Source organism: Chiloscyllium plagiosum, unplaced genomic scaffold, assembly GCF_037043375.1.
Source record: "Chiloscyllium plagiosum isolate Xiang-an unplaced genomic scaffold, Cpla_swu_hap1 HiC_scaffold_1, whole genome shotgun sequence".
In the NCBI taxonomy this organism is placed as follows: domain Eukaryota; kingdom Metazoa; phylum Chordata; class Chondrichthyes; order Orectolobiformes; family Hemiscylliidae; genus Chiloscyllium; species Chiloscyllium plagiosum.
Genome location: NW_028270139.1, coordinates 161,662,276 through 161,682,336, shown reverse-complemented (window position 1 = coordinate 161,682,336; position 20,061 = coordinate 161,662,276). Strand labels below are relative to the sequence as shown.

Below are 20,061 nucleotides of genomic sequence, written 5' to 3'. Positions count from 1 at the left end.
AATGAAATCATGGCTGATCTGTGGCTTAACTCTACATACCTGCCTTTGGCCCATATCCCTTAACACCTTTGCAACCAGTGTTCTGCAACAAACAATTCTATTCTAACTCATTGCTGCAGAGGTGTTCTTAAACACATAACTCCATCATCTCCCTCCTCACGTCTACAACACACAGACTCACAGAATGTGTAAAGAAGGCATTTGACACATCGGACTTCATCCAATTCATCCCCACCTGCCTGCTCATTCCTGATAACATTACAAACTTCCCCATTCAAGGAAAATTAAAATTCTTTAAAATTCTAGCTGTTGGAGCAAGCACTTGATCACCTGCATTTCCTTATAACATTCAATTTTAAACTTCAGCGTCCTATAACCTTCCACAAAGTGTTTTTGAGCATTTTACTATGTTAAAGATGTTCCCTAAAGTTACGATTCAAACGGGTTCCATCACCTTTTCTGATAGTGACTCCACATCAGACTTCACTGTGTTGGGAAACTTACAGCCCAATAGCCTCAACATTGCCTTCACCCAGCCTTTAAACCCACCTCGTCCCCTCGCTTCCCTGACCTCATAGAGTCAAAGAATCCCACACCACGGAGACAGGCCCATTGGCGCACACTGGTCCCGCTGACCAAAATGTCCATCAACACTAAGCCATTCCCCTGCACTTGGCTCATAACCTTCTAAACCTTTCCGATCCATGTATTTAGAACATAGAACATAGAAGAATACAGCGCAGTACAGGCCCTTTGGCCCTCGATGTTGCGCCGATCCAAGCCCACCTAACCTATACTAACCCACTATCCTCCATATACCTATCCAATGCCCGCTTAAATGCCCATAAAGAGGGAGAGTCCACCACTGCTACTGGCAGGGCATTCCATGAACTTACGACTCGCTGAGTGAAGAACCTACCCCTAACTTCAGTCCTATATCTACCCCCCCTTAATTTAAAGCTATGCCCCCTTGTAATACCCGACTACATACGCGGAAAAAGGTTCACACTGTCAACCCTATCTAACCCCCTAATCATCTTGTACACCTCAATCAAGTCACCCCTAAACCTTCTTTTCTCTAATGAAAACAGTCTTTCCTCATACGATCTTCCTTCCATACCAGGCAACATCCTGGTAAACCTCCTCTGCACCCGTTCCAGTGCCTCCACATCCTTCCTATAGTATGGCGACCAAAACTGCACACAATATTCCAGATGCGGCCGCACCAGAGTCTTATACAACTGCATCATGACCTCAGGACTCCGGAACTCAATTCCTCTACCAATAAAAGCCAGTACGCCATATGCCTTCCTCACCGCACTATTTACCTGGGTGGCAACTTTCAGAGATCTGTGTACATGGACACCAAGATCCCTCTGCTCATCCACACTACCAAGTATCCGACCATTAGCCCAGTACCCCATCTTTTTGTTATTCTTCCCAAAGTGAATCACCTCACACTTAGCTACATTGAATTCCATTTGCCACCTTTCTGCCCAGCTCTGCAGCTTCTCTATATCCTGCTGTAACCTGCCGCATCCTTCCTCACTGTCAACAACTCCTCCGACTTTCGTATCATCCGCAAACTTGCTCACCCAACCTTCTAACCCCTCTTCCAGGTCATTTATAAAAATGACAAACAGCAATGGTCCCAAAACAGATCCTTGCGGAACACCGCTAGTGACGGCAATCCATGAAGAAACTTTGCCATCAACTACTACCCTCTGTCTTCTTCCATCCAGCCAATTCCTAATCCAAACCTCCAACTCACCCTCAATGCCATATCTCCGTATTTTCTGCAGTAGCCTACCATGGGGAACCTTATCAAACGCCTTACTAAAATCCATATATACCACATCTACCGCTTTCCCCTCATCAACCTCCTTCGTCACCTTTTCAAAGAATTCAATAAGGTTTGTGAGGCACGACCTGCCCTTCACAAAACCATGCTGACTATCCTTGATCACATTATTCCTATCCAGATGTGCATAAATCCTATCCCTTACAATTCTCTCTAAGACTTTGCCCACAACAGAAGTGAGACTCACCGGCCTATAGTTACTAGGGTTATCCCTACTCCCCTTTTTGAACAAGGGAACCACATTTGCTATCCTCCAGTCTTCTGGCACTACTCCTGTAGACAAAGAGGACATAAAAATCAAGGCCAATGGCTCTGCAATCTCCTCCCTTGCTTCCCAGAGAATCCTAGGATAAATGCCATCAGGCCCAGGGGACTTATCTATTTTCACCTTTTCCAGGATTTCCAACACCTCTTCTCTACATACCTCAAAGCCATCCATTCTACTTATTTGTGACTCAGTATTCACATCGACGACAATGCCCTGTTCCTGAGTAAATACTGAAGAAAAGTATTCATTCAGTGTCTCCCCAATCTCTTCCGCCTCCACACGCAACTTCCCACTACTATCCTTGACTGGGCCTATTCCTACCCTAGTCATTCTTTTATTCCTAACATACCTATAGAAAGCCTTAGGGTTTTCCCTAATCCTACCGACTAAGGACCTTTCATGTCCCCTCCTTGCTGCTCTTAGCTCTCTCTTCAGGTCCTTCCTGGCTACCCTAGAACTCTCAATCGCCCCAAATGAACCTTCACGTCTCATCTTGAGATAGGCCGCCCTCTTCCATTTAACAAGGGATTCCAATTCCTTATTAAACCACGGCTCCCTCGCACGACCCTTTCCTCCCTGCCTGACAGGTACATAATTATCAAGGACACTCAATAGTTGCTCCTTGAACAAGCTCCACATATCATTTACACTCTTGCCTTGGAGTCTACTTTTCCAAGCCACACATCCTAAGTCATGCCTCACCGCATCATAATTTCCCTGACCCCAGCTATAACTCTTGCCCTGTAGTACACACTTATCCCTCTCCAGCACGAGAGTAAAAATCACCGAATTATGGTCACTATCCCCAAAGTGCTCACCTACCTCTAATTCTAACACCTGGCCTGGTTCGTTACCCAGAACCAAATCCAGTATGGCCTCACCTCTTGTTGGCCTGTCTACATATTGTGTCAGGAAACTCTCCTGCACACATTCAACAAACACTGACCCATCTAACGAACTTGAGCTATAGCTTTCCCAATCAATATCAGGAAAGTTAAAGTCCCCATAACAACCACCCTATTACTGTCACTCATCTCCTGAATCACCTTCCCTATCCTTTCTTCAATGATTCTAGGACTATTAGGAGGCCTGTAAAAGACTCCTAACAGGGTGACCTCACCTTTCCTATTCCGAACCTCAGCCCAAACTACCTCAGATGGCAAGTCCTCATCCATCGTCCTTTCCACCACTGTAATACTATCTTTGACAAGCAATGCCACACCTCCCCCTCTTTTACCCCCACCTCTGACCCTACTAAAACATTTAAATCCTGGAACCTGCAACAGCCAATCCTGTCCCTGTTCTAGCCATGTCTCCGTAATAGCCACAACATCGAAGTCCCAGGTACCAACCCACGCTGCAAGTTCACCTACCTTATTTCGTATACTTCTTGCATTGAAGTATACACACTTCAAGCCACTTTCCTGTTTACAGACACCCTCCTTGGAAATTGATGCCATGTTCCTAACCTCCCTACACTCCAGGCCCTGCACCCTGAAGCTACAATCTGGGTTCCCATGCCCCTGCAGAGTTAGTTTAAACCCCCCCCAAGAGCACTAGCAAGAGCACTTGTCCAAATGCATTTTAAATGTCGCTAATGTACCTGCCTCAACCACTTCTGCTGGCCTCTCATTCCATATGTGTATCACTCTCTGTGTAAAAATGTTGCCCCTCAAGTTCCTTTTTATTCTTTCCCCTCTAACCTTAAACTGATGCCCTCTAGTCCTTGATTCCCCAACCTGATCTGACCCAACCTGTCCATTTTCCAACTCATCTATCCGCTCCACCCTTTCCACTGACAAATCATAACAGCCCCTGACCTGCATTCACCTCTCACCATCTCACCTACCCTTCCCCACGCCCAGTCCCCTCCTTGTATATACTTCTTGGCTCCCTCCCCAGTCCTGACAAAGGGTTTTGTCCCAAAATGTTGACTTTCCTGCTGCTCGGATGCTGCCTGACTTCGGTGCTTTCCCAGCCAAATCTATTGACTCTAGATCAGAAATACTTTTTGTATGAGAGAAATCTCTACATCTCTCTTTTGGTTTTTGTACCCCTGTGTAATAAATTTGTCTCCTCTGGTTCCTAACTCTCCAGCCACTGAAAACATTGCTCCCTTACTTACACTATCAAAACTCTTCATAATTTTGAACTCCTTTATCATGTTTTGTCTCCTCTGGTCTTACGTAAAGATGTCGTAGTACATTACATCCCTATTTAATTTATCTCTCCTTGTGCTCTATTTTGACTTTAGTCTTGTCTAACACTGTGGACCTTGGCACTTTATCTAGTTATTGCCACTGAAACAAAGAAATGCACTCGGAGGCCTCACAGCAATACTCAGCTCCTTGCATAGGTCTCTACAATGCAGCATCCATCAGATTCCAATACACAAAAAATCATTTTTCCAGATGCTGGATAATGAAAAGCATTTGGGTTTTGGAAAATGTATTGTGCACAGATTTCCAGCTAATCAACTGCAAATTTTGCTACAAACCCACTATGCCGATGTCAAAAATTAGCTTAAAGCTGAACAGCCCTGAAATGAATCAAATGTTCAAAAAGGGGGAAAGGGGTGGTAACGCTGTACTTTCACAAGACTATGAGACAATAATAAAATAAAAAGGTGCAATACACAGTTCAATTAGCTGAGCAAAACCATCTTAAGATGCTGTGGAAGAGTACAGGTGAACAAAATTTGACATTAAGCCATGAAGTAAAGTAGTCGAAGAGTGTGGTGCTGGGTAAACACACTAGGTCAGGCAGCATCCAAGGAACAGGATAATCGACGTTTCAGGCATAAGCCCTTCACCAGAAATGGCAGGACACTGCCTGACCTGCTGTGCTTTTTGAGCACCACACTCTAACTCTAATCTCCAGCATTCTGAAGTCCTCACTTTCTCGTCCACAAAGTGAAATAGGTTTAAGGGACAACTTATGATTACAAAGATAGAATAAAACCAGAAGACACAATTGTCTGCAACCCAACTACCAAACTATGACATGAAACATGTCAAAATTTCAAAATTGTCTTCACCAACATATGGGGCATATGGGATCTAACTAAATCAACTATCACTCTTAACATCAAGGTAACATTAAACTGAGTACGGCACTAATTAACCCAATTAAAACTGAAGTTAGTGGGATCAGGAGGAAAATGTCAATGACTGCAATGTGAAGTATCTGCAGCACTTCACCAAGATGTCTTTAGTGCACATTCTCAGCCTGGGAGCTCCAACACCCGGAAGGTAGAGAATAGCAAATGCATGGAAACACTTTCAGATCAAAACTTCGGAAAATTGTCATACAACATTCTTGTTTCACCTTGACAGGGACAAACACACAAAATGCTAACAGCATTGTGAAATACCTTCAACACATGGAATGGTTAAACATGATAGTCCATCAATCCTTTCTGAAGAGTAAATGGGGATAGGCAACAAACAACTGGACCTGACAGCAACTTGCATTTCCTGACAAGAATAAAACAAAATTCTCCACCTTTGCCTGCTGACTGCAATCAATTAGTCCTCTCTACAGCCCTTTTGTGTTTGTAAATCACTATAATTTATTTTTTAATTAATTAATTTTGAACCACTGCAACACCAGCTAGTCACACAGTGACGAGCCTTGCATGATGAGGCATGTTCTATTTTTATGCTGTTTTGAACTTCAAAGATCTGCAAACGTATACAGAAAAATAATTTTTTGGGCTAAATAATTCAAAACCATTTGATCAGTCTGCCTTACATTACCCAACATGCTTCACACCTCTGAAGTCATGAATCCCACTTGACTCAATGGTTAGGTTTCCTGGAAACCTTCAGATCCTACCACAAACCCTTGTGAAAAATTTTTATTTCCATCCTCTTGATGCAGTCTCTGCTTCCACTTCACCCCCATTTAATTGTAATTAGAACTCCTCAAACAACTGCTGTGCAAGTAAACTTGTAAGTGCTTAACATGGGTAGAGATGAAGATGAATGGGACACCTCTGATAACTAGCGTTTACAGTCATTGGACCATCTAAGTCAAGGTTGCAATTTACCTTTTAGTCTTCAGTTGCTCCCGTAATTTACTGTACATCTCCAGTACTGAAAAAAAAGAGACAGGTCAAATATTGAAACAAATAGCTTGCCATGCAATTATTTTTGTTATTATGAGATCCCATTTTCTTTCAATGCTCCTATGTTTAACTGTTTCAATACTTACACTTTAATTTCACTTTAACACGAAAAGTCATACAGATGAAAGAAAAAACTGTGTCAGAGTTTTTCATCTTGCACTCGTCAGAATAGGTATGCAAGAACACCAAATAAAAATGACTTTTATTACACTTGTGTTTCATTCCTCCAGTCAGTGGATGTCAAAACAAACAGATGGTAATCACCATATCCAATGGCTTCTAAGAAACATTTGCAAGGTTTTTTTTGTCATTCCTAGGATGTGGGCTTTACTGGCTAGGCACAGGTTGAGAATCAGATTACCAAATCTGTAGTCAATTGACAACTCAGTCCCAATTTCCTATTCCTAACATCCCATTTCATATCCAACTCAATTCAAGGAAATATAGCTTACTTCCTGCCCAAGGAAGATTAATTTGGCAACAAGTGGCCTTTAGTGGGTAGGTTATCTCTGTAACTATATTCCCAAAAAGAAAGTGTATAGGTACCTTGCAAACACAATCTGAAACCAGTGCTGTATCACAGAACAAAGATCCTCACACTTAGAACTAAGTAATTATTAGGGTCTATTTGAACACTTAAAAAAAAGGTGATTATCAAGTCTTTCAATCACCTTGAAAGTGATACCAAACATAATTATAGTAAGCCAAACAAAGGCTTTCAAACAGAAATTTGTTTTGGCCTTCTAATTATCGTGCCTTTTTAACCTAGCTGGTAGTGCCCCTAGAAGCATGGCATTCCAACTGGAACTCCATCAACAAAAACATTGAGTTAGACCCCAACTACCACCCCCTGAGAAAAAGAACAGGCAATGACATCACCAACCCAAAGAAACCAAAACATATAAATAGAAAGCAGGAATCATCAGCAGTGCTTCGCCCAGAGGCCTACTGAAGATGTTACCTACTAGGGTGACAAAACTTCTGGAAATGCAGCTCAGCGAGCAAACCTACATCCAGAACTTCAACCTGAGCTACAAACCTTCTCAAAACTCGTTTCCACCAGTTTCTCCCTACCATAAGGATTATGATTAAAGCTTAAGTTCATCACTGTACATGGATCATGACCAGACCACTAACCATGCATGGAGTAAAAGTCGGTAATCAAACATCAGTTTTTTTCTCCAATCATAGAAATTGGTGTGATCATTTGAAAATTTACATTCTTGCTTTTGTGATGAGTACATGACAAAATGTTTCAACAACACATATCTCTCAGCACCATGTGGTAAACTTGCTTTGAAGTATTTATACTTCAGTCTTTGAGCACTTGGACTGGATGAAGCTTCAATAAGCAGTGTTGGTAAATCTATTTTAATTACAGTTTTACAATCTGTAACAATGGTCAGGATATTTTGCAATTCGCTATATGCAATTCTTGATAACATTTGGAATGAAGCACAATTGGCACTGAATTCTTGGAATTCAAATAAAGGCAGAGGAGATGCAAAGTCAACGGTAGAATATCAATCAGTCAGAAAGAGCTAGTTGCATTGGAATATTGTGCTACAATATCAATAAGAAACATGCCAAACTTCTTGATGAAGTGTAAATTGCTTCAAAGCACAGGCACTGTTACAATATGGGTAAAGACAGAAGCTAACAAACAGCAATTATGGGATTTCCAGTTTTTGGTGTGGTTCAAGGAAAGAGCTTTGGCCAGGGCACCCTGTTCTATTTACAACATTCTCATGTTGGTCGTTTATATCCATCTGAACTGATCATACATGGGGTTTAAAATCGCATCTGAAGGTTAGCTTCTCTGACAATCCAGCATTCTTATTAGTGTCAGAGAAAAATGTACTGCTACCCAGAAGAATAATCAGTACAGCACTGAAAAATCTCCTCAAATGATCTGATTCTAAGATAGGAATAATACCAACTGAGAGAAGCAGGTACTATTTGCAATGATCAGGAGTCAAATAGTGTTAAGTACATGCACACACAGAGACACACAGACACATGCGCGCGCAAACACAGACGTTCTGCAAAACCTTTGTCTCTCTTTTCACCTTTAAGACATACTTTCAACCCTCTTCAACCTGCTCTAATATCTCTTTACATGACTCAGAATTAATATTTTGACATAATATGCCTGAGATCCTCTATGTTAAGGTGCTATAAAATGCAAGGTGTTATTTGCCCCATCATTCATTTGCTAGGTCTCTGAAAGAGCAATCCAATTAGTCCCTGTTTCCTCCTGCCGCATAGCCTTTTTTTTTCATTTTATATATAGTTTTAATTCTCTCTTGAAGTTGACAATGAATCAGTTTCTTCTTGGGAACTTAGGCCACAGCTTGCTCTACAAATAAATATTCTCAACTTCTGCCACCTGGTCACTGTTTGACAATTATCTTAAACATAGCATTTCCCAAACCCCTATACCAAGTAAGATTAAAAAATCATGGTGCAAGATGTCAATTGTTTCCTGGAATGGACTGGGGGAACAGAGGAAGCTGAATCAAGAGCTAGTTCAATAAGTACATGGATAAAGCTTTGATGGACGTGTGTGCACACTGTTTGGGATATGGTGCTTCCCAGGGAGAAACTGTTCATGTGGATGGCAATGGTCTTCTCTGCTGCTCTACATTTCTGTTTCCATACATTCTCTGTCATACCCCTCTGCTTTAATTTTTTTTGTTGTCGCATTTTGTCCATTCAGAACCATTCGACTGACTCAAGATGCTATAACAATTATCACTAAACCTGTTATCTCCTGCAGGAACCTTGCTGACGATAACTGTTTAGTACCTGGTAGACAGAGTGTCAGCTGGTCCACTGTAGCTGCTATATTCCTTTGCTGTGAGCGACACTTCCTCAGTTCCTCCATTTCAGTGAGTAGCTGCAGAGGCATATGTTGAAAAGAAACAATTTGGTGACTATATTTTCATGAATCAGTCAGTCAGTTTTGAAAGATTCATTAACCAAGCAGTCCTTATATTTTTAGACTCAGTGATTTTCACCATCCTGCCTCACTGACACAATTTTCTTTGAGTCATCCCAGTGGCCACCACCCATATGCACAACAGCCTTCCACCAAGCGGACAGAGGAAGCATCACTGTCCTGTTTTTATGCATGTTTTGTAAGGTATCACAGTGCAAACAGCTGAGTTTCTACGTAGAATTCACTAATGCCCAACAGGTACTACTGACTTAGATTAAGTTCAGCAGAAATCACCAATTTATCGTCCCCGGCCAAGGTGACTTGCTGATTAACTCAGTTACCTGGAAGGCTTTGACGCAGAAACTAACTATAGTACATTTCCATTGACATGTAAAAGTCAGCACAAGGCAGTGGTTGGTGATATTTAAAAGCATTGACAGTAGAAAAAAAAAAGGTTTATACATGAAATAATTTGCCTTTATGACCAATTTTAGGGCACTTCAAAGCGTTTCATAGGCAAGGAAGCAACTTGGAAGTATAGTCACTGCTGTGATGAAGGAAACAGCAATGGGGGAAAAAGAAAATGAGACAGTGGAAAAGAACTCACCTCTCTCCCTGATTCCTGCAGCTTGTTATTGGTGTCTGTCACCTGAATCTGAAATGTAGGAAATGAAACATCTCACTTTAAAACATTGTTTGAAAAAAAAAGTAAATTTAGAGCTTAAACAGTGAGGGTTTTGGAGAAGAATATATTGTCAATACCACCCTGTGGTTTATTAATATGATCCAAGGAGCGTTGAGACATTTTAAAAGAGATATCGGGACAGCAAATCAGGAATTAGCCCGAGTTCAGTTGATAGGTACACCTTGAAGACAGCAAGTGAGACACAAACTATTTCCATCATTGATTGGGCCTGAAATGAATGGAGCCTAAAACCCCTCTGTCACTAGAACCTCACAATAACTGACCAAATCATCACAGTTTTAAGAGCTGGTCATCAGTAATCAATTATTTTTGCTGACAGGTGGATCAACTTGTAAAATAGAAACAGGCTATTTAATACAATTTGTCTGCACTATTACAGATCATCCTTTTGTCCCTGTCCCAGTAAAGTGCAGCTCACAGCCTAATCCATCTCCAACTTTTCCCAGTTCTGAGAACGGTCATATACCTAAAACATTAACTCTGTTTCTCTCTATATAAATACTGCACAACTGGCACAACTTTCACAGCATTTTCTGTTTTTAATTTCAGATTTTCAGTATCTGCAATTTTCTGCTCTTTCATTTGGTTCTTGGTGGTGTTTGTATTTCACACAAGCCTCCTCTATTCCATTTGTCCCTTGCCACTCTGCTCTCTTCACCCTCCTGTGGGTATCACTGTGGAAGCAAGTTCTACGGTCTCACCACATGGCAATGAGAGTGAAGAGGATGAGGCTCCTGGTCAGTTGATTGGTCTGCTGCATTAATATGGATCAGACACAAAGGCCTCCCAGCATTTGCAGTAACCAGATTCATACAGACAAACATATCTTGTGATAAGGTCTTAGGTGATCTGACTGTAGCCTTAACTCTACTTTCCTGACTACCCTGCATAACCTTGGACTTCCTTTTTAATCTAGAATCTATCTGTAGCTGTCTTGAAACTTTCACTGACAAAGCCTCCACTGCTCTCTGTGAAAGAGAATCCTACAGGTGAATGACCCTCAGAGAAAAATAAATCTCCTCATGTCTGTCTTAAATAACAGACCCCTCATTCTTAAACTATCTGTCCTGGCTCTAGTCATTCCCACAAAAATCCTCCCAGGATCCAGAATCAAGTTCCCTCAAGGGTTTTTGTTTCAAAAAGACCACATCTCATTCTTGTCAACTACAATGGTATTCAGCCTAACCTGTTCAACCTTTCCTCATCAAGGTAAGTCCTACACCACAGGAATAAGTCAAGTGAACCTCCTTATTTCACAATGTGGCAATACTACACAAGACAAGATGGGGGAAAGTACAACATACTTTCAACTTCTGTGCTTCTCCCCGCACTTTCAGCAGTTCTGTGATGGAGTCTACAAATCCCTGGAAATGGAAGTTGCACATTTTCTCGATCTCCCGATCATGGTTCCGGATCCGGGCCTCCAGCTTCTCCATGAACCGCCAGTGTTCCTCCCCATCGTACACTGACCTGAAATGGAACAATTCAGCTACACTTTAAAGCTTATAGCATTTTCACACATCTAATCCCACCTTTTTCACTTCCCTGCTTTTAACTACTTCACCACTGCTGGTCGTACCTTCAACTATATTAGTACACTTTAATTTGTATAGCTTCCAGGCCAGGAATGTTTGATGAGAAATCTACATGTTATTTAATTCTGAGAAAGTTTAAGCTCTCAGTTTTGTGACTACTCATCGAAGAAGACTTAATGGTCCACAGGAAAGAACCAGAGACAATCAGTTATGGCAAGCTTAAGTATTTGTTATGCAGGATGAATTTCTGCAGACATGAATCTTGTTAACACATAGTGTCAGGAAGCATGATGAAACTTTGTGATGTTATTTTGTTGTAAAATCTTTCAAACTGTGTTCTACAGTAAGATATTTTGTTTTTGTTTCTCCTTTTGTGTATTCAACTTAAGTTCTGTTGTTAAAGAAAATCTGCAGCCTCACGTAACTATGCTTCAGTAACTCATCATCACATTAATTAGAAAAGAAACAAATGTGACCTTTTAATCCAGATTTAATTCTGGGATTGGATTTGTCCAGTTACACTGTGAGCTGGAATCATAAGCTTGTACACAGATACAGCAAGTATTTTGGAAAGCTAACAAAATGTTATTGTTTTTGCAAGGGGACGTGAGTACAAAAGTAGGGAGGTTATTGTTCAATTATATAAGGCACTGGTGAGAGCACATTTGGAATACTGTGTACAGTATGGGTATCCCTGTTTACAGAAGGATACAAACTCAGACAAGGTTTACTAGACTAATACCTGTAATGGAGAAAGTGAGGACTGCAGATGCTGGAGATCAGAGCTGAAAATGTGTTGCTGGAAAAGCGCAGCAGGTCAGGCAGCATCCAAGGAACAGGAGAATTGATGTTTCGGGCATAAGCCCTTCTTCAGGTTTCCTGAAGAAGGGCTTATGCCCGAAACGTCGATTCTCCTGTTCCCTGGATGCTGCCTGACCTGCTGCGCTTTTCCAGCAACACATTTTCAGCTAATACCTGTAATGGTCTTATAAGAGAAAAACTGGTAAGGCTAAGCTTGAGGTTACATGATTGAAACATACAAGGTCCTGAGTGGTCTTGACAACATAGATGTGAGGAGATGTTTCCTATTACAGGAGAAACTAGAACTAAGGCTCACCGTACAGAAATAAGGGGTTATCCATTCAAGGTAGAAAGCAGAAGATTTCTCTCAGAGGTTTGTGAATCTTTGAAACTCTCTTCCTTGGAAGGCGGTACAAACAGAGTCAAATGTAGACAAATTCCCAATAATCAAAGGGTGAAAGGTTGTCAGGGTAGGCAGGAATGTGGAGTAGAAAATGTGTTGCTGGAAAAGCGCAGCAGGTCAGGCAGCATCCAGGGAACAGGAGAATCGACGTTTCGGGCATAAGCCCTTCTTCAGGTTTCCTGAAGAAGGGCTTATGCCCGAAACGTCGATTCTCCTGTTCCCTGGATGCTGCCTGACCTGCTGCGCTTTTCCAGCAACACATTTTCAGCTCTGATCTCCAGCATCTGCAGACCTCACTTTCTCCTCAAGGAATGTGGAGTAATCAGATCAGCAATGATCTGATTGAATGACATAGCAGAGTCAAGAGGTTGAGTGGTCTATTCCTGCTCCTAATTCATATGCTCTAAAGTCACTTGTTCCTCCCAAAAGAAACTCGGCACACGTCTCAAATTAACCAGATACTGTTACTGCCTTTGAATGACTCAATTAAAAATGCTACCACTGAGGGAGTCTGCTCCACATATTAATTAGTTTCTCAATGGAATATTGGCTCTACAGAGACATTTTCAATTTACCTTCCTTCCTTCAATCACTTAGTTTATGGGTCAAATAGGTTCTTTCAAAAGAATCAAATAAACCAACCATCTAAGGCCTGAGAGGGTTTGACGGTGTATGGGTTTAACCACTGGACACGTCTTATCACAGAGCTGGCAAATGAACAGATGGCAGCAGGATTACAGCCAAATTGAATTCTTCCATGAGCAGTAGATGGGGGAGCCACTGGACAGTGATGGGAAAATCCTGGACCAATGGACTTCACCAAACCCAGCTGTGCAGATCCAACAACCTCACCTGAAGAACGAAAAAGGAGTAGTCTATTCAAATGGAAGCAGACTGCAGAACATGATGGTACAGAAGGATCTGGGTGTCCTGATACATAGAGTCACACAGTCATACAACATGGAAACAGACCCTTTGGTCCAACAAGTCCATTTTGAACATAATCCCAAACTAAACTGTTTCCACCTGCCTGCTCCTGGCCCATATCACTTCAAACCTATACTTAGCTAAATGTCTTTTCAACATTATAATTATACCCATTTCCACCACTTCCTCAGGATGTTCATTCCACACGCGAACCACCTACCGTATAAAACATTTGCCCCTCGTGTCTTTTTTAAATATCTCTCCTCTCACCTTAAAAATATGCCCTCGCATCTTGAAATTCCCCATCCTAAGGAAATGACAACAATCATTAACTCTATCTGGACCTCTCATTATTTTATAAACGTCTCTCAGGTCACCTCTCAACCTCCTATGCTCCAGTGGAAAATGTCCTAGCCTAGCCACCCTTTCTTTATAACTCAAACTTTCCATACCTGGCAACATCCTGGTAAATTTCTTCTGAACCCTCTCCAGCTTGATAATATCCTTACTATAACTGGGAAACCAGAATATGTTTGTATGTAGTTGCACTAAGTAATTAGGAAGACAAATCCAAGGTTATCAATTATTGCAAGGAAGTGAAATATAAAAGTTTGGAAGTTTTACTCCAGTTGTACATTGGCAAGACAACATCTGGAGTACTGTGTACAAATTTGGGTTTCTTACTGGAGAAAAGGCATAAGTGCTTTTAAAGCAGGTCAGAGAGGGTTCATTGACTCATTCCTGAGATAAATTGCTTATCTTATGAGGAAAGACTGAACAGGTGAGAGCTAAACTCTCAAAAGTCAAGAGGTGATTTCATTGATAGGCATAAAGATCATGAGGGGATTTGACAAGGAGAATACTAGGAGGATGTTGCTTTCTTTGTGGGGGATTCTAAAAATAGAGAAGAGTTTAGGAATAGGAAACACCCCTGCCCCCCACCCCCCAACTTTAAAGACAGATTTGAGGAGAACTGTTTTCTCTCAGAAGGCTGGAAAATATGTGAATTCTTTTCCCCAGAAAGCAGTGAAGATTGAGACTTTAAATTAGTTCAAAGTGAAGTGAGATGGATTTATGATAGACAAAGGAGATAAGAGTTACGAGGGGCAGACAGAAAGTGAAGCTGAAGCCACAATCACGTCAGCCTTTTCTTTCAAGTGGTGGGGCAGGTTCAAAGGACCAAATGGCTTACTTTTGTCTCTATGCTCCTGTGGTATGGGATGGGAATAGAATTTGGGCTTTCTGCTCTCCATGGTCAGGAAACAAAAGGAAGAAAACTCGTATTTATTAATTTATTTCAAGAGATATGTCTACAAGTTGTTTGGATTTATTTTCTGTATACGTGTCAGTGATATAGTCAGCCCTGAGCATCTTGTGTTGTCTGAATAGTTCTGTAAATCTGTGAAATAAAAAAACTCACATTGGTGCATCAACTTTCACAACTTCTTGGCATCCCATAGCGTCTCACAGCCAGTGAGTGTTTTTTGAAGTGTCACCAATAGTGTAATACAGGAGACGTGGCAGCCAATTTATGCACAAGATCCCTCCAACAGCAGTGAGCTAATGATAAGATAATCTGTCGCTTTTAGTTATGCTGCTGGAAGGATTAAACTTTGGCCAGAACACAAGAGGAGAAATTATTGACTCTTCTTCAAAATAGTGATATGGGATCAATTAGGTTCACCTGAGGGGGAATTGGGGCCTCTATTTAACACCTCATTAGAAAGTTGATACCTCCAGCAGTCAGCACTGCATTGGAAGGGTCAACCATGAATGATGGATCTGACAGTTGTACCCAAATTATATTAGTGAAACAGTGACTTACAACAAAGGGTTAATCACCCACTTATGACCTGGAGTCGCTGAGGCCTGAATGTATCAAAAGTCTGCTTTAAATAATAAAATTTCACGGCTGTGTCAAGACTCCATAATTCACCAGCAGCAGTTGTAACAGCACATATGTCGGCTATTAAAACTCGCTTTGATATGTCTTTGCCTCATACAATACTGTAAGAAAACTAACAGATTAAGCAGCACGTATGGTGACAAAGTGGCTTTGGGTCATGGTAGAATGACTTGAATCTGTTTTTTTTCCAACTCTCATGCACTCTAATTATAACAATGGATCATCAGCGGCTTCTCAACTGCAACCAACACTCAAACCCACCCCAGTGGCCATGCTTGAAGTTGGGGAATCAACTATGAAGTCACAGTTAAATCCAACTGTGATGCCCTCTTTCCATTGGAGAGAAGGCTACTGGTTGTTGCTCAGGAATGAAGTCTTGCCCCAAGTGTATTCAGCCCTTGTGATTAGCTGTTCTTCCAGCATGCTGAGTAGCACCTTCATGGGACCTGGAGGGTGAACCAGGCCATGTGAACTTGCCCCGTGATAGCCAGATCAGACAGACAAGCAGGATCCCTTCCCTGCAGAACATGTCTGAACCAATGTTTCTACCTTGAAGCAACAATCATGGGCATTTTCTCTTGATTCCTGAAGAAGGGCTTATGCCCGAAACGTCGATTCTCCTGTTCCTTGGATGCTGCCTGACCTGCTGCGCTTTTCCAGCAACACATTTTCAGCTCATTTTCTCTTGATGTCAGTTTACTGACATCCTGTCGAGAAGGAAACCTTCTGACTTTCTAACTGCAATGCCATACCAATACCTTTTTTTAAAGTAATACAGAGGATATTGATCAATTTGGGAAGTGGACTGAGAAATGGCAAATGGAGATTAATATAGAAAAGTGTGAGATCTTGCATATTGGAAAGTCAAATCAAGGTAAGAGTTTTGTAGTGAACAGTAGGGTCTTAAGGAGTGTAGTGGAACAAAGGGACTTGGAGTTCAGGTGCACAGTTCTCTGAAGATGGAGTCACAGCTAGACAGGGCAGTGAAGAAGGCTTTTGGTACACTGGCCTTCATCAGTCAGGGCATTGGTATAGAAGTTGGGAAGTTATGTTGCAGTTGTACAGGATGTTGGTGAGGCCGCGCTTGGTCACCTTGCTATTGGAAGGATGTTATTAAACTGGAAAGAGTGCAGAAGAAATTAACAAGGATGTTGCCAAGACTCAAAGGTCTGAATTATAGGGAGAGGTTGGACAAGCTAGGTTGTTTTTCTTAAGAACATAGGAGACTGAGAGGGGGATCTTATAGAAGTGTATAAGATCATGGGAGGCATGGATTGGGTGAAAGCACTCGGTCTTTTCCCCAGGGTTGGGGAATCGAGGACTAGAGGGTATCAGTTTAAGGTTGAAGGGCAAAGAAAAAAGGGAACCTGAGGGGCAACATTTTTTACACAGAGCATGGTGCACATATGAAACGAGGTGCCAGCCGAGGTGGTTGAGGCAGGTTTATTAACAACATTTAAAAGGCATTTGGACAAATACATGGATAGGAAAGGTTTATCAGAATATGGTCCAAGTGCAGGGAAATGGGGAAAACATGGATGGACATTTTGATCGGCATGGACCAGTTTGGGGCAAAGGGCCTGCCTCTGTGCTGTAGGACTCTGACTCTATATGGGCATCACGTCAGGGTCAGCACTCATTTGCCATTCCTAATTGCCCAAAGGTCAGTTGAGATTCAACCACATTTTTTTTTTATTCATTCACAGGATGTGGATGTCACTGGCCAGGCCAGGACTCATTTCCTATCCCTAATTGCCCAGAGGGTAGTTCAGTGTCAACCACATTGCTGTGGGTCTGGAGCCTCTCCCTAAATTACCTTATTGAACCAGATTAATTTTTCCCAACAATCAATAATAGTTTCATGTTCATCATTAGACTTTTAATTCTAGATTTTTGTTGAATTTAAAGTCCACTATCTGCCATGGCAGGATTCAAACCCAGAGCTCCAGAAAATTACCTGGGTGTCTGGATTAATACCATTAAGCCACCGACCTCCAAAGTTACTTCACAACATACTCAATGTTGGGCAACTGGAGATGGATGTACATTCCTGAAAAAGGGCTCATGCCCGAAACGTCGAATCTCCTGCTCCTTGAATGCTGCCTGACCTGCTGCGCTTTTCCAGCAACACATTTTTCAGCTCTGATCTCCAACATTTGCAGTCCTCACTTTCTCCCAACTGGAGATGGGCAATAAATATCTGATTATTCCTGATGAAGGGCTTTTGGCCGAAATGTCAATTCTCCTGCTCATCAGGTGCTGCCTGACCTGCTGTGCTTTTCCAGCATCTGCAGTCCTCACTTTCTCCTAATAAATATCAACCTTGTCAATAATGCCCATATCCAGAAAATGAATGAAGGTCATTAATGAACAAGCAGATTTACCCATTATGGGGCCAGCGTGGGGGTGGGGGAAGTCCAACTAATTAGATTGCTCTATCAAAGAGCAATCTAACAAAGGAAGACATGTTAGAACGAAGATAAGGAGAAACTTCTTCAGCCAGAGAGTGGTGAATCTTTGGAATTCATTGTCACAGAAGGCGGTGGAGGCTAGGTCATAGAATATATATAAGACTGGGATAGATAAGTTCTTGACTGTCAAGGTGATCAAAGGTTATGGGGAGAAAGCGGGAGAGTGGAGTTGAGAAACTTATCAGCCATAGCAGAGCACTCTCAACGGGCTGAATGGCCTAATTTCTGCTCCTTTGTCTTATGGTCTTAAAAGGCCTTTTTCTGAACTTAAAATGCACTAATTCTCAAACATGGAACTCAGGAACAGGGGTGTGGTTGACGAGAAGAAGCATTTAAGGGGAAGCTAGACGAGCAGATGAGGAAGAAGGGAATCAAGAGTTAAGATGATAAATTTAAATGAGGAGAGATTGGATTAGATTAGATTACTTACAGCGTGGAAACAGGCTCTTCAGCCCAACAACCGACCAACAACCCACCCAAACCCATTCCCTTACATTTATCCCTTCACCTAACACTACGGGCAATTTAGCATGGCCAATTCACCTAACCTGCACATTTTTGGATTGTGGGAGGAAACCGGAGCGCCCGGGGGAAACCCACGCAGACACGGGGAGAATGTGCAAACTCCACACAGAGAGTCGCCTGAGGCGGGAATTGAACCCGTGTGAGGCAGCAGCGCCAACCACTGTGCCACCGTGGCACCCATTAAGGAGATTCAGTTGGACCATGAACAGACGTATTGACAGTTTGGACCAAACTGCCCGATCCTGTGGCATATATCCTTTCAAATGTCTCATGCACACTCCACTTGCAACTGTACAATCTCAGGCAGCAGCAAACATGGGGAATATTGGCGAATATGAATGGTGGATGCACCAAATTTGTGGCAAATTACCAAAATAATTTACCAAGCTCTGACACACAAGAAACTTTCACTCCACACTTGCCATTCAATGGCACACTCTCCTGAAGCGGAGCTCTCCAGGAAGTCTTCTAAATCATTACTCGAAACTATAATTCTGCCACTGGGCTAACAGAGGATTTGATAAAAAGTGCAGTAACACCAGTGGGTTGCAGAGTTCAGATACAGCCTCCTCCAATTGTCTCCCAGAGCATATCAAGACCTGACTGTGTCAGCTAGACTTGATGGTTCAAAAGGGGTTGGGGTTGAGGAAGGTGGGGGGGGCGGGGTAAATGGAAAGGGAGGACCATCCAGCTAAGGAAGAATCCACAGTGAAAGACATTGTGGAGTGCAGTGTGGAGGAACTGAGGGATCTGGGTGTGGAAATACATAGATCCCTCAAAGTTGCCACCCAAGTGGATAGGGTTGTTAAGAAAGCATATGGTGTTCTGGCTTTCATTAACAGGGGGATCGAGTTTAAGAGCCGTGAGGTTTTGCTACAGCTCTACAAGTCCCTGGTGAGACCACACTTGGAATATTGTGTCCGGTTCTGGTCGCCCTACTATAGGAAAGATACAGAGGCTTTGGAGAGGGTGCAAAGAAGGTTTAGCAGGATGCTGCCTGGACTGGAGGGCTTGCCTTATGAAAAAAGGTTGAATAAGCTCGGACTTTTCTCTCCGGAGAGAAGGAGGAAGAGAGGAGACCTGCTCGAGGTGTACAAGATAATGAGAGCAATAGATAGAGGCAATAGCCAGAGGCTTTCCCCAGGACAGGATTTACTGGTACGAGGGATCATAGTTTTAAGATATTAGGAGGAAGGTATAAAGGAGATGTCAGAGGAAGGTTCTTTACGCAGAGAGTTGTGAATGCATGGAATGTATTGCCAGCAGTGGTGGTGGAAGCAGAGTCATTAGGGACATTTAAGCGACTGCTGGACATGCACATGGATAGCAGTGAGTTGAGGGGTGCATAGGTTAAGTTACTCTAGTTTACATCAGGATTAAACCTCGGCACAACTTCGCAGGCCAAAGGGCCTGTTTTGTGCTGTACTTTTCTATGTTCTATTATGTCAACTGGACTATTACTACAAAGTAAGGCAACAGCATGGGTGCCAGAGAAAATTAAGAGACATTGGGGTGGACATTTTTACTCAAAAATTATTGAGAACTACTCGGAATAATCTTTTCATAGTAAAATCGAGCCATGGTGGGT

General features: G+C 42.2%; 1 protein-coding gene across 2 annotated transcripts in view; it reads right to left on the bottom strand.

Annotated features, from left to right (window-relative positions):
* The window catches only part of LOC122549998 (exocyst complex component 6B), a 697,687-nt gene that overhangs the window by 542,233 nt on the left and 135,393 nt on the right, over positions 1-20,061 (bottom strand). For both annotated transcript variants that reach the window (XM_043690482.2, XM_087991883.1), the window contains exons 2-5: positions 11,210-11,375; positions 9,807-9,854; positions 9,067-9,157; positions 6,181-6,226 (exon numbers count right to left, since the gene is read on the bottom strand). In XM_043690482.2, coding sequence (XP_043546417.2) covers positions 6,181-6,226; positions 9,067-9,157; positions 9,807-9,854; positions 11,210-11,375 — 351 coding nt within the window. The remainder of the gene's footprint in view (positions 1-6,180; positions 6,227-9,066; positions 9,158-9,806; positions 9,855-11,209; positions 11,376-20,061) is intronic.